We start from the raw sequence: 13,275 nt of genomic DNA on the forward strand, positions 1-13,275 counted from the left end.
TAATAATAATAATAATAATGCCACATCCTTACCTCCATTTCAGTTCCCACATGGGGAAATCTAGAAGGGTTTGTTTCTTGAATAATGCATGTGGAGCGACTGACAGGACAGGAGGTTTGCTCTCTGTTTTCCCTCTAGTGAGAGGCAAAAACCTTGGAGAGTCCTGACTGAAGGATGGTGAGCATGTTTTTCAGCTATTGCAGTTTGTTACACGGCTTCCCCCAAATGCTGCCAAACAACGGTTATGATGTCTGAACTTAACACCTTTAAAAATACAGCATCCCCTTTGAAGAGTACACATTTAAGCTAAGTGAATTTCATTAGGGGGTGGTTTTCCTTTTTGTCCTTGGCATTCATCTTCAAAGCAGCTTTGCGTACTTGTTCACTGCCGGAGCCAAGATGTAGTAATAAAACACTGGGAATAATTCAACATTATTGTTCTTTGGACAATTTTTTCTAAAACAACAACAACAACAACAACATGCATCCATAAAGCAGGCACAAGGCCCGTCTATTGAATTCGCCTATTCTTTCTTTCTTTTTTTTAAACAAACCCAGTTTGCTTAGGAATCTTGACAGATCTTCATCCTCTCACTAACAAGTAAAGGAAATTAGCCAGCTTAAAAAATCCCTTAAAAACCCACAAGAAAATAAGATTCCCACCCCCACTCCCACCAAATTGTAATTCATTTTTTTAAAAAGTGTCAATATGACACTGCCTCAAGAATAGAAAATAAAGTATTTACAGCTTTACAGAAGGGGGGGGGGGACGAAGTCATCACAATTCACGTCCAGCATTTTCACATTTTTTTTCCTGACAAGCTTTAAATCTGGTTGCTACGGACGGACAGGACTAAATGCAAATCTAGAGGTGCCACTGTCTACTAAAGCCAGCAGCATTGACTGAAAGAAATGCAATACGAAGGAAACTGTACTGTTAAGGGACTGATCCATTCACGAACTCACCCTGATGCTCCCTCAGATATAATAAAACCTCATATTCAAAATGTGAAGAGAAATTTTTAAATTCAGGTTGCATATGATAAAAAAGATACCAACCACCACCTTAACCCCTACTATTCTGTTCTACCATTATTCTTACACAGGTAATCCCCACCTACCTCTAACACATACAAATAATAATAATTGCTTACTTGAGTACCCACCTAGTCATTACAAAATGAACCATTTTGTTGATGCCCTCTGTGTTGACCAGTGAAACCTCATCCCCCTACCCACTTATACAACCATACAAGAACCAGTTCCCCCTGCCCATGCCTACCCACTACACTCTACCTTGAGCATGCCAGCCATTAAAAGCAAACACATTGACACATGCTCTTAAAGTTTAAAACACACCCCTCCCCCCAAAGAAGATTAGCAGCAATGAAGTTGGATGGCCTTAAGTAAAAACCGCTCAAATTCTCAATTTCAGAAATAGTAAATCCTATAATTTCTGGGCAACTGAAGTTTAGCAGGTACACATACAACCTGCACTCAGGAGCTGCCAGATTGGGTAGACGGGTCTCCCAGTGTCTGGAGAAACTGCAGAGCGAAAGAGCCAACATTCAATGCTGGCTTCGGGACCCTGAGATGCTATTTATGAAAGTGCCAATGCCCAACCCTTTGGAAAGGACAGGGCTGCTGGTCTCCCCTCCACCCCCCCAAAAAGCTGCAAAACTCACAGTCAGAAAAGGGTACAGCTTTGGATAGAAATGGGGTGAAAAGAATAAGGGCTTAGGAATGAGATTCCTTTTCCAAAGCAGAGAGAGAAAGCGATGAAGCGCTTGACCAAAAGTTGCAAAAACAAGCTTTTTAAGGGTCGCTAAGCAATGGGGCATAAAGCTACTAACCAGAAGCAGCAAACTTGAGTTTCAAGCAGCAAATCAGGACGAACACAAAGTGTCCCTTTTTATATTGCATCTCCCATTTCCCCCCCCTTTTTTGCATGGATGGGAATATAGTAAAGCTCCCCTTCTGAAGGCAAACACTTCCCCACCCAGGAGTGTCTCCTTCACAGGACAGACGTGTTCATCTGCCTAGGCACCAGCCATCACCTTCAGCAACCCAAAGCAGCAGCCAATGGGACAAGAAAGCACTCTGGAGACAGTGGGGGAAGGAGCCCATCAGCCACACAACAGCTTTTGCTAGGGGTTGATCTGTAGGCATAAGGGGACAGGTTTCTTCTTCTCGGCATTTCGTGTCATTAAGAAGCGTTTTGCAGGAGAGATAAATATCTAACACCCACCCCCACACACCAGCTTTGCCAGAAGGGTGATTGTGCCTCCAAATCTGGGCAGCATAAAATGATACCATATTGGCAAAGAGCTACTCTTTTGTTCTGGATAACAGCAAGTGATCTGGACCAAGAAGATGCTGGTTCATGGCACCAACCCCAGTTGACTATCTGGCAAATAAATGTCAGAGGCTTGTGTTTAAGCCACCAAAGGATGGAGTGGGGGGCCAGTCTCACTTGCTTTTCAGAAAAGCAAAGCACGTGACAGTTATACCTTAGTGTCAGGCAATACAATACTGTACTCTCGATTTTAAAAAAATAATAATAATCCACATCTTGTAATACTTATTTTCAGTGTACCTGAAATACAGTGGTACCTCGGGTTACATACGCTTCAGGTTACATACGCTTCAGGTTACAGACTCTGCTAACCCAGAAATAGTACCTCGGGTTAAGAACTTTGCTTCAGGACGAGAACAGAAATCGTGCTGCAGTGGCAGCAGGAGGCCCCATTAGCTAAAGTGGTGCTTCAGGTTAAGAACAGTTTCAGATTAAGAACGGACCTCCAGAACGAATTAAGTACTTAACCCGAGGTACCACTGTACAGGTGGGGGACCTGACATGCTTCAAGACATCTAAAGCTGTGTTCCTTGCTGAGGGGTCTTGGGAAAGGTAATGCCACTCACCCTATAGTTTAGTTAACACTGATTCTGAGGATGGTGTGGAAAGCTATCACTCTCCAAGCTTCCAAGAGCAGCACAAAAATGCAGTCCTTCCTCAACAGTAACTTTTTGAGAGGAAATCATTTGATGGCTAAAGTACAAATGAAGGGGGGAGGGTGAAGAAAAGAGGAAGGGAAGGGAGAAAGTTTGGAACCAAAGGATCACTGGGAGCAGATGCAGCAGTAGGAAGCTCCCTTGGCCAAAACAAGCTCCACAAACAAGTAAAGGTGTGCAAAGTGAATGCTCAGCTTCCTTCCCAACAGGAGACAGAGAAGCCCAGCAGTGACCTATAACATTCCATACAAATAAGGCGAACGCTTTGCTTGCTTGTTTTTGCATAGTAATTAAAAAACAGTGTTATTCCCACCCCATCAGACTTTTGCTATTCTTGCCTTGCCACCAAGCTTCTAATAGAGTTCTGGACCTCAGCAGAAAAGGTGTTGTGCAGGTCTCTGAAAGGATTCTCTCAAGCCACAATTCACATCCCTTCTAACTGCATGAGCCAAGAGCAGGTGTCATTAAAGGGCTAAGATTGGGAGGGGAGGACACTTTCAATCCTGTTCACGCAAGACACTTGTCCTCATTGCTGCCCAATGGTGTGATATTTGCTACTTAGTTGCCACGGGGCCTGCTCTGCCAATTTGCCCAGCACTTCAGTCCAGTGCTAAACTTCCATAGCAATTCATTCTTCTGCTACCAGAAGCTTATTTAGAATCATCATTTTTATATAAAAAGCACTATGATATTCCAGTGGAGCTCAAAGTGGCTCAGCTTGGGGCAAAGGCACAATCAAAATACCATATACACATACTTTTTCTTACAGAACTCTACATCTGTCATTTGTAGAACAGTATAAATGTTTTTTACAGCACCAAATCCTTGGATGGGGTGGGAAAAAATACTAGATCAAGTCCTTGGCACCCCCAAGGCTAGGGGCTTTGAAGTCTCTGATCTCTCTGCATTTGTGAAATCTCTTCTTCTTTTTCTTCTCTCCTTGCGCCAGAACGTTCTGGTTATTTATCAGCTGACCATGGGCTCAACGTCTGCTTCTCTGTCAAACTCATCCTGAATTTCATCCGTGTTTCCTGAGTCGCTGCTGGCTACCGAACTGGGAGACGGGGAATTTCTGCTGACAAAGAAAAGGGGAGAGAGAGGAAGAGTGTGGTTAGGTCCATCCTCTTAAATAAGACGTCTTTCCATGTTAAACAGCGGCAAAAGCATGTTCAAGTTGCATGGATGTAAAGTAGGGAAGTACTGGCTCCCCAGAATGCAAAGGGCAATATGTTTGCTGCATTTCAGGCATCAACAGTTTTATAGCGACTTGTAAAACCTTTCGCAGACATTGCAAAAAGTGAGATGACAATTGGAGAAGACAGCACCCTAGTGCTCTGGACCACTGGGTGCCATAAAGTATTTGCCGCTCTTAAACAGTATTGCTGTTAAACTGGATTTTCAAGGTAAACAGTTACATCTTGGGGCCTGCTGTGTTTGGTACTTCCAGCGAAACCAGACACCTCAGAACAGCTAGTCTTCAGATTATTGAGTCCCTCCCAATACCTCTGAACTAAAGCTCTCCATCACCATCCCACTTGGGCAAATAAAAGTTCTCAGGTGTGGATTCTGTGTTACCTTTCAGCAGAGCCTTTAATGAGCCGCCGGCAAGTCTCCATTTGCACATCCAGGCCCCGTTTCATGCTGCACATTTCCATGTACTCGTGGAGGTGGCGATTCATGTCACTCTTGGCCGTGGCAAGCTCAAGCTGCACAGAAGGAGAGGGCAAAGTCAAGCAAAGCATGAGAACCACCTTGTGCCCTCCCTGCCCTCCTGCACATTTTGATGGAATGTCTATTACCACCTGCTGGCCTAAAGGCTGCTAACAGAAGGGAGCATCGCTATTTATATTTATAAGCTACCTCCTCATTTTTCTTGACAAAGGTCTGAGCTTATGATATACATAAATTCCAAAAGATTCAAGGCAAAGAAGTATCCCTTCACCAATAACATACACAAGCCCTCTCAAGTTGCACCCAACTCTTCCCTGATTTGCCTATCTGAAGTTTGCACACGAAAGCTCATACCAATAACAAACTTAGTTGGTCTCTAAGGTGCTACTGGAAGGAATTTTTTTATTTTGTTTTGACTACGGCAGACCAACACGGCTACCTAACTGTAACCAGAACCTTTATTTCCTATTACCTTCTGTCATTCTGCCCACCCCAGAAAACTTTGCCCACCTTGTTTCTCTTCTCATGTCCAATTCAACCACATATAGCCCTCATTAGCAAAAAGAGATGGAGAAGGTAACTGCCTTGAAAATTACCCCTCAGCAATAAGGCAAAAGCCTGACCATTTTGATCCATGACCAGCCTGTGGCTGCTCATCAGATTTAATCATTTGCTGCCCTTAATTAAACACAACCAGGCCACGCAGACAAACAATTCTTAGGCTCCTCGTTCCTTACCTCAATCTGTCCTATCGTTTCTTGGTATTCTTTGTCCCTCGTTTTGAAGAAAGATTCTGTTTCATGGATCAAGTTGCCCAAGTTCTCCTCTTGCTATAAAATAAAGAAAATCAGGAAAAGGTGAGCAAGGAATTCTGTCACCCAGAACCAGCCAAAGAGCCAGGCAATACTGTGGATCCTATCCAGCTCAGTATTGTCTACAATGACTTGCAGTGGCTCTCCAAGATTTCAGGCCAGGATCTCTCCCAGGCCCTACCTGGAGATGCTCCAGATTGAACCTAGGACCTTCTCCATGCATTTAGTGTATTATGGTAACATTCAAGATCATCTGTTCTAAGATAATGTCCACTTGACAGAATTCAGCCTAGCAGAGCTTTACAGACAGAAGCCTGCAGTGCAGAAAAATGGTTCAGTTCTGGCTCCGTCTGGGGAGCTAGAGGCCTGGAGAGAGGGAGTTGCAGCACTCTGTGCTCAGCTCCCTGAGTCAATTAGCCTTTCATTCCCGATCTCGATCTACAAGGCAAATCTACCCTTTCGTTGTGTAATTTTCAGTTAGAAGGGATTTAAGCCTCTTAAAACCTTTAGAGCTGCAGCATGCTAGGCCTGAACTCTGTAATACTCCACTGATAGCTATACTTCTAACGCACAGGCACATGGTTATATGCAAATAATCTGTCACTTAATTCCAGCCCATCACTAAAACTGCTTTATCGCCCTGGCAGTTGCAGCTCACTAGAAAGGCGCCTTCACAAACGTATGCCACATTTTGCAACTGTAGCACTTTGGTGTAATCTCTCACCGTTTTGCAGTGCACACCACCACAGTTCACAAAATGGAAAGGAACAACTTAACATGAGCTCCTGGCAGTCAGTATAAAGTGGATTGCTGAGGAGATGTGGCTGCTGCAGTGGCTTTCAAGCCAAGGAGACAAAGCTTCCTACCTCCCACCATCACCACCCTCTATCATGTTACTGAGAAAGGGAGGAATGGAGGTACACTGAGAATTTGACCATGAAAGGTCAGAGCTCTCCCAGTGTCAAGGCACTCAAGGCTCAAATGCATCATCAGAAAGGTTTCCGAGCAGTACGTCTCCCAGTACGTTTCCGAGCACAATTCAAAGTCTTGGTGCTGACCTTTAAAGCCCTAAACAGCCTCGGTCCAGTATATCTGAAGGAGCGTCTCCACCCCCATCGTTCTACCCGGACACTGAGGTCCAGCACCGAGGGCCTTCTGGCGGTTCCCTCACTGCAAGAAGCTAAGTTACAGGGAACCAGGCAGAGGGCCTTCTCGGTATTGGCGCCATCCCTGTGGAATGCCCTCCCACCAGATGTCAAAGAGAACAACTACTACCAGACTTTTAGAAGACATCTGAAGGCAGCCCTGCTTAGGGAAGCTTTTAATGTTTGATATATTACAGTATTTTAATATTTTTTTGGAAGCCGCCCAGAGTGGCTGGGGAAGCCCAGCCAGATGGGCGGGGTATAAATAAATAAATTATTATTTATTATTATTATTATTATTATTATTACACACCCATTAGACACAGAAACTTTTCCCTACAGACTTTATTGGGCAACAGGGACAGGATTCTGTTGCTCTACCCAAACAGTTCAGCAAGCACCAATGTAATAAGCAGCTCAAGGCTCTTCTGAACCAGGCATCCTAAAAAGAGAATTTGCAAACCAGTTGACTGGATGCCCTTGGAGAAAGATGTCTAGGCCACTCCATCATTTCCAAACTGTGTGTTGTGACAAGTTAGTGTGTCTGTTGCAATGTGTAGGTGTGTCGGCGAATGCTCCCCACGCTCCTGGGGAGGTCTCCCCGACCTGGTCTTTGAGGCTGGCGGTGGGGGAAAGCAGCGCTTCCCCCCACCAGCCCCAAAGAGCAGGTCAAAAGGAACCTGAAGCCTCCGGAGCCCAGAGGGAACTCCCGCCGCGCTCCAGAGGCTCCGGGTTGCCAAGGTAGCCGCCTGAAGCCTCCAGAGCACAGCGGGAACTCCTACTGCGCTCCGGAGGCTTTGGGTGAATGCACCTTGAACACACCTTGTTTTAGAGGGGAAGAACAAGAACCCCCCCCCCCTGTTTTCTCCCTCCTATGCGTCCTATAGAGCGAAAAATATGGTAATACAGTACATGTGTGTTGAGACGGTGGGGAGAGAAAATATAAAAATGTAGCCAACACTATGACAAAGCTTTAAACTCCATGTTGGTTTTTTCCTGCACAACCAAAGGAGCCTCAACAACACAAGCCATTTTTATTCTCCAGCAGAGAGGATGTGCCAAATTCTAACACAATGGAGGCTTTTGAAAATTTGGATTTATGTTGTTGATAATAAAAAAATCGTTACTTTTTAAAACCCTTCCAGAAATCAGTCACAACTTTACTTCTGAAGAAGCTAGAGAGCCATCCCACGAAGAGCCCAGATCCAAAACTCACCTCTCCCTGGAGCTCAATTGATGGGTTACAGTTGGTGAAGTCTTCCCAGAGGAGCAAAGTATCCTCATTCTCCTCCCACGTCAAACTGTCACAGTCATCATCAAAATCGAAGGTTTCACGCCTGACAGGGAAATATATATACATATATTTTCATTAAAAATCCTTGTAATCCTTCTTCAAAACAAGCTTAGGAGATGGTAGTAGCGCTAGAACACACACATAAAGGCATAGGATCTTGATGTGGCTATCTCGCCCTCTGCTGAAAAGAGGCTCCACATCTGCCTTTTATTCTGCTGCAGGATAGACAGACTTGAAATTCCAAGCTAATCTTAGTGTGACAGTTCAGCTGTTCCCCTCCAGGTGGTGCTGCACATCAAAACAACAGTCCAGAGCTTTACACAAAGGTTCTAGTGTCCGAATTAAAAATATTTCTGCCCATCACTAACAAAAGATACAAAATGCCCAAGACGTTCACATGTAATTAAAAAGTCATGCTTTAAAGCAGTGAAAAGATGGGCAGTTTCACTAGCCACCTATAATCATTGCTCTGTGCTGCTTTAGTTTCATATGCCGTACAACAGGAGCCGGCAAAAATTTTTAGCCGCAGGCCGGTCCACTGTCCCTCAGACCTTGTGGAGGACTGGAGAAGTGGCACTGGGGGGGGGGCAAGTAGTCCTCCTCCACCTCCACCCACAGCCGCTGCGCTTACCTTCCCTGGCCGCTGCTGCTTCTCGTGGGTAGGCAGAGTGAGCTCGTCTGCTCCGCTCTCTGGCCCACAGCAGCACCAGGGCAGTGGTAGCGGAGGGAAGATGAGTGGCGCAAAAGGGCTGGTGCTGGAGAGGGGCTGCTTCAAATGGCGCTCAGCCAGCTCAGCCCAGCCCCCTTCCTCGTCTAGGCAGGGCAAGAAGAAGCCAGGAGGAGGGAGGGAGGAGGCGCCACCGCAGTGTGTGTTAGGGAGAGGGGGGTAAATGGAATGGCGCGGGGGGGGGGGAATGGCGCAGCCCGAACAAACGGAATCCCCACACCGATCCATGGACAGTCCGTGGGCCGGATCCTGAAGGCAATTGGGCCTGATCCGGCCCACGAACCTTAGTTTGCCAACACCTGACGTACAACAAGCATTACTAGAAACTGGGGGCCCCTGATGGTTTCATCACTAATCCTGCCCCCTCCCCAGATTCTCTGACCCAATTTTGAAATCTCCAGGGGACAGAGCTGCATGTGGGAGGTGCACAGCGAATGAGGAGTCCCAGAAGCTCATTTAGCTCTGATGTCTAAATTGGAAGCAGTTTTATATACAGTCTGACTGTTGATCCACTTAGATCAGTATTGTCTGAATAGATGGGTGGCAGGAGTTCTACACTGTACCAAGCAAGACTCTTTTCCCAGTTCTACCTGGGGATGCCAAGAAGTGAATGTAGTGACTTCTGCAGGTAAAGCAGGTGCTTTGCAAGAACCTTTGGACTACAGACCTGTAAGCAGTTAAATGCCGTACAAATGAAGTAACGCAACAGCTCTGATAAAGCAAACATTACTAAGGCAGTTCCAGGGAACACATCACATCAAAACTGATGCCTTTTATGGGACCAATTTGGGCTAGCCAAAGGAACACAATCAGGCTTGAGAAGTTACATCTAGTCAAGGTCACAAGGCAGTGATGCCTGAATTTTCAGCTAAAAACTAACAGGATGAAACTTTGAAAAGATTTTACACTAGCTTCTTTTAAAGAATTGCCTGAGAGGGGACTGCTTGATCCCATCCTCCAGGAATCTTGCGGCTACTCTGCTGAGCTCCACAATGGCAGACATTTTTGTCTCCTGAGTTCATTTCCTTCCCAGCAGAGCATATATAAAGCAGGAAGTCGAGGTCAACACTTCATCTTATGACGAATGAATTCAAAACTTGGCAGTGGACAGGAAGAGGCAGCGTGGGAGCACATGCCAGCTTCTAAAATCGGCCAAGCCTCCCAGTTTAAAACTACTGCTTTCCTTCAGCTGCATTTATTTTGCAACCATGGCTATTTGTATAATCTGAATAATTTGAACCCTCTTACGAAAAGACACAGCACTAACGCAGTTGTTGTTCCTTAGGGGTTTTAGAAGGGATTTCTTTTCATTTCCAACAATGCAATGGACTGGCCTATTAAGTGTATAGTCAGAACTGTCAACCCTGTCCACAGTGTTTAAACCCAAAACATTACTTGCAGAGTGTCCCAAAGAATCAGCCCTCAGTAAGCCACATTCAAAATAAACTGCAGGATTCCTGGGTGGGCTTGCAGACACTGGGGTTGTACTGCATCACTGCCGTAGTCCAAGCATGTAGCATTTTAAGAGTAGAGGTATGCAGCAAAAGGTGATGTTGGCACATGCCATTCAAAATAAGAGCTGGAACAAATCCCATGTCCCAAAAACATGCCACAGGGGTGGGGCTCCTACGTAAGGCGCATGGCATGAATGAGAGCTGCTAACTGCAGATCCTTCTGAGGGAGAGTGCATATGCACAATGGCCTGGAAATTCCGCTTCTTGAAAGAGGCAAAGTGTTTAAAAGCATTGGCTCTATAAAAACAGTCATAAAGACCAGCATTATGATTACTAAGCAAGAGTTTCACTTGGGGACATAATTTCTGAGTGACGAAGACTCTTATCTTTTATTGGCATTTAAGAAGAGGACTGCTGGGTGAAGTCATGATGGATTCCAGTAACGGTATGTATAAGCTAGCCAATTTTCAGCAAGCTTCCCTCCCACTGGATAAGAAGGGTTGCTTAGACAGCAGGGCATGCAGTGCAATGTAGGCTGTCCCAAAGTGTGTGTCGTGATGCCCCTGCATTAGGGTTGCACTTACAGCAAAAGGCTGCAGGCCCTCTTGTCAGCAAGTCTTGCTCAGGGGATCTACATGCAGAATTTCAGATACCTGTATTTTCAGGTATCTGAAATTCTGCATATATATCCCCACCCTTTTCATTTTCTTTTTGAAAACCAAGTTGTTTCTGGCCATGATGACTGCAAAGCATACAACTGGAAGTGTGTAGGCAATTACCACCGAGATCTCAAGAGGTGGCAGGGAGTGAAAAGCTAATATTTCCAGCGGACAGGCTTGAGCGCCCTGTGGTATCCCTGTGATATGAAGACTCTATATTAGCTGTATTTAGAACAGAGCTAGGGAACCTGATGCCCTCCAGATGTGGTTGAACTACCACTCCATCTTTCTATGACTGGGGCTGATGAGAGCTGGAGTCCAACATCTGGAAAGCACTTGGTTCCCCATCTGTGCTTTAAATAGACATATTCATGGAGGATAGGTCTAGCAATAGTTATTAGCTAGGACAGCTATCTGGAACCTCCAGGTTCTGGAAGCAGTGGCCCTCTAGTTACCAGTTCCTGGGGGACAAATTGGCCAAGGATTCCTGGCTTTGAGTATTGCTTATGGATTTTCCCAGAGGCACCTGGCTAGCCAACAAGAGAAGCAGGATGCTGGAATAGATGGGCACTTGGTCTGCTCTAGCAAGGTTACTCTTATGTTCTTCCAGCAGAAACAGAATTATGCAAAACAAGCAGATCTATGTGAGTTCTCTGATTTGCATGATTAAAAGCTGCAAAATCCTACTTGCCTCAGTGAAGAACAGAAACTACCTCGAAGCCATATTTTGGTGTCACCTCCCCCTTTCCAAGAGCCACAGCCAAAAGGATGCCAAGACATTCCCCAGCCTCTGAAATACTCACAGCTGATTAAACATCCTCTTCATTTCATCCGTGATGTTCAGAGAACAACTGACTTCATCGTCCGAAAATCGGGCATTGTCTGGATCCTGCTCAGAGAGGTCATCATCCGACACGAGTTTCCGCTCTTTCTTCTTGGAAGCCACCTGAATTGGAGAGAAGGGCAGTGACTAGAAGGTTCAGGTGAGCTGCTGCGCCAAGAAGGGGCAGAGATAAAGGAGAGGTATGAGGTGGGGGGAAAGATTGTGAGCCATCAGCCACCCCCATCCCACTTCCAATGGTTTGAGTGAGCAAGTGACAGCTGACACAGATTCATTAAATCACAAGTGTTACAGGTGGCAGAACACACAGCACAGGGAAGCAAATTGAGACAGCACGCGGCAAAAAAGCAAGCTGCTAGCGCTTCAGATGGGCCATGCCTCAGTGGCACAGCCATTTGGGCTACAGTCGGCCATGCGAAGGCTAGGAGGATGACGCACAAGCGGTTGGAGATGCTCAAGGTGACAAGCTGGAGAGCAACAGGCACCCCTTGGCGGTCCCCTGCCTGGCCTCAGCTAACAGTGACAAGGGGGGGACTCAGCTGTGCCATACAGCCAGGAAGAAGAACCCCGAGTCCTGCACCATTTTCCACCTAGAAGCAGAGCTAGTCAGGCACCAGTTTTGACAGGAAAACAGAATGAAATTGGAGGAAGGAGTTCGGAAACACAAAGAAATTTCATTTCAAATATCCATCCACCATAAACAAAAGTGGATCACAGCTAACAAACAGTGTTATAATCGGTAAGCATATACGAGTGAACTGATTCATTATTACGACTCTGGGATGGTTTTATGAATTTTGTTTTATTGGTTTAAGGTTGTAGGGGACAGTGTGCTCCTTGGGATTTAATAATGGATAGCAGAATAATCAGGGGCAGAAATACTAAGAGGAGGGGCAGGGTGCCCTGTGGTGATGGCCTATCTCCTACTCCCTGGACTGCACCAAAACCTACTTGTGGATGGAGATTTTCACAGCTGCCTACACACTTGCAATGTTCTCCTTCATGACAGCTAACTGTTTGTTTTCTCCTAGAGTTCTCCCAGGGTCAGAAAAAAAATCTGATTTTTATTTTATAAGGAACATAAAAACCAAGTGGGACATCGTAATGCATTTTTGTGGTGTCTCAAGAGGACCAGCAGACACACAAGCTTGCTCTTAAAATTTATCTGAAGACTTCTAAAGAGATTGAGGTCTTAATGTTGCTGTGTGAGACCCAAGGCCTGGTGACACCTGTGCAGACCTTTGTTGATGCAAGAACACAACTCCCTGCTTCAGTTAAGATTATTCCCAACATGGGAACAGAGCACATGAAACTGGGATGTTCTCTGCAGAGGCTTGTCAGCTGGCCCCGTGATTTATAGTGGGAATCCTGAACAGCAACTCCAAATCCAAAACACAGCTCCATCTCTCTCTAGCACAGCCATGTTCTCCACAGGACAGGACGGAGCCTAATCACCTGGAATATCTTGGAAACGTCTTCAGAGTTGCGCTGCTGCGCTACATCACACAGTTTGGCTGTGATATCGATTCGACGGCAGATGTCCATGTCCACCTTCATGGCTTTTTCTTGGATCTTTGTGTCCAGGTCTGTCATAGGCTGCAGGAAGGACAGCAGTGGATTATCTTCCATTAATACAGTTCAGAAGATAAGAAGGAGATGA

At 45.6% G+C, this 13,275-nt stretch overlaps 1 protein-coding gene across 3 annotated transcripts in view; it reads right to left on the reverse strand.

Annotated features, from left to right (window-relative positions):
- Positions 1–557: 557 nt before the first annotated feature.
- The window catches only part of IFFO2 (intermediate filament family orphan 2), a 41,178-nt gene continuing 28,460 nt past the window's right edge, over positions 558–13,275 (reverse strand). Inside the window, exons 4-9 of one of the 3 annotated variants that reach the window (XM_028741576.2) lie at positions 13,071–13,211; positions 11,578–11,720; positions 7,857–7,977; positions 5,421–5,513; positions 4,588–4,718; positions 558–4,084 (exon numbers count right to left, since the gene is read on the reverse strand). In XM_028741576.2, the coding sequence (XP_028597409.2) occupies positions 3,979–4,084; positions 4,588–4,718; positions 5,421–5,513; positions 7,857–7,977; positions 11,578–11,720; positions 13,071–13,211 (735 nt within the window). In that variant the 3' untranslated portion in view covers positions 558–3,978. Of the gene's footprint in view, positions 4,088–4,587; positions 4,719–5,420; positions 5,514–7,856; positions 7,978–11,577; positions 11,721–13,070; positions 13,212–13,275 lie in introns of all 3 variants that reach the window. The other 2 variants (XM_028741575.2, XM_077931090.1) reach the window with 2 other exon arrangements.

Source organism: Podarcis muralis, chromosome 7, assembly GCF_964188315.1.
Source record: "Podarcis muralis chromosome 7, rPodMur119.hap1.1, whole genome shotgun sequence".
In the NCBI taxonomy this organism is placed as follows: Eukaryota; Metazoa; Chordata; class Lepidosauria; order Squamata; family Lacertidae; genus Podarcis; species Podarcis muralis.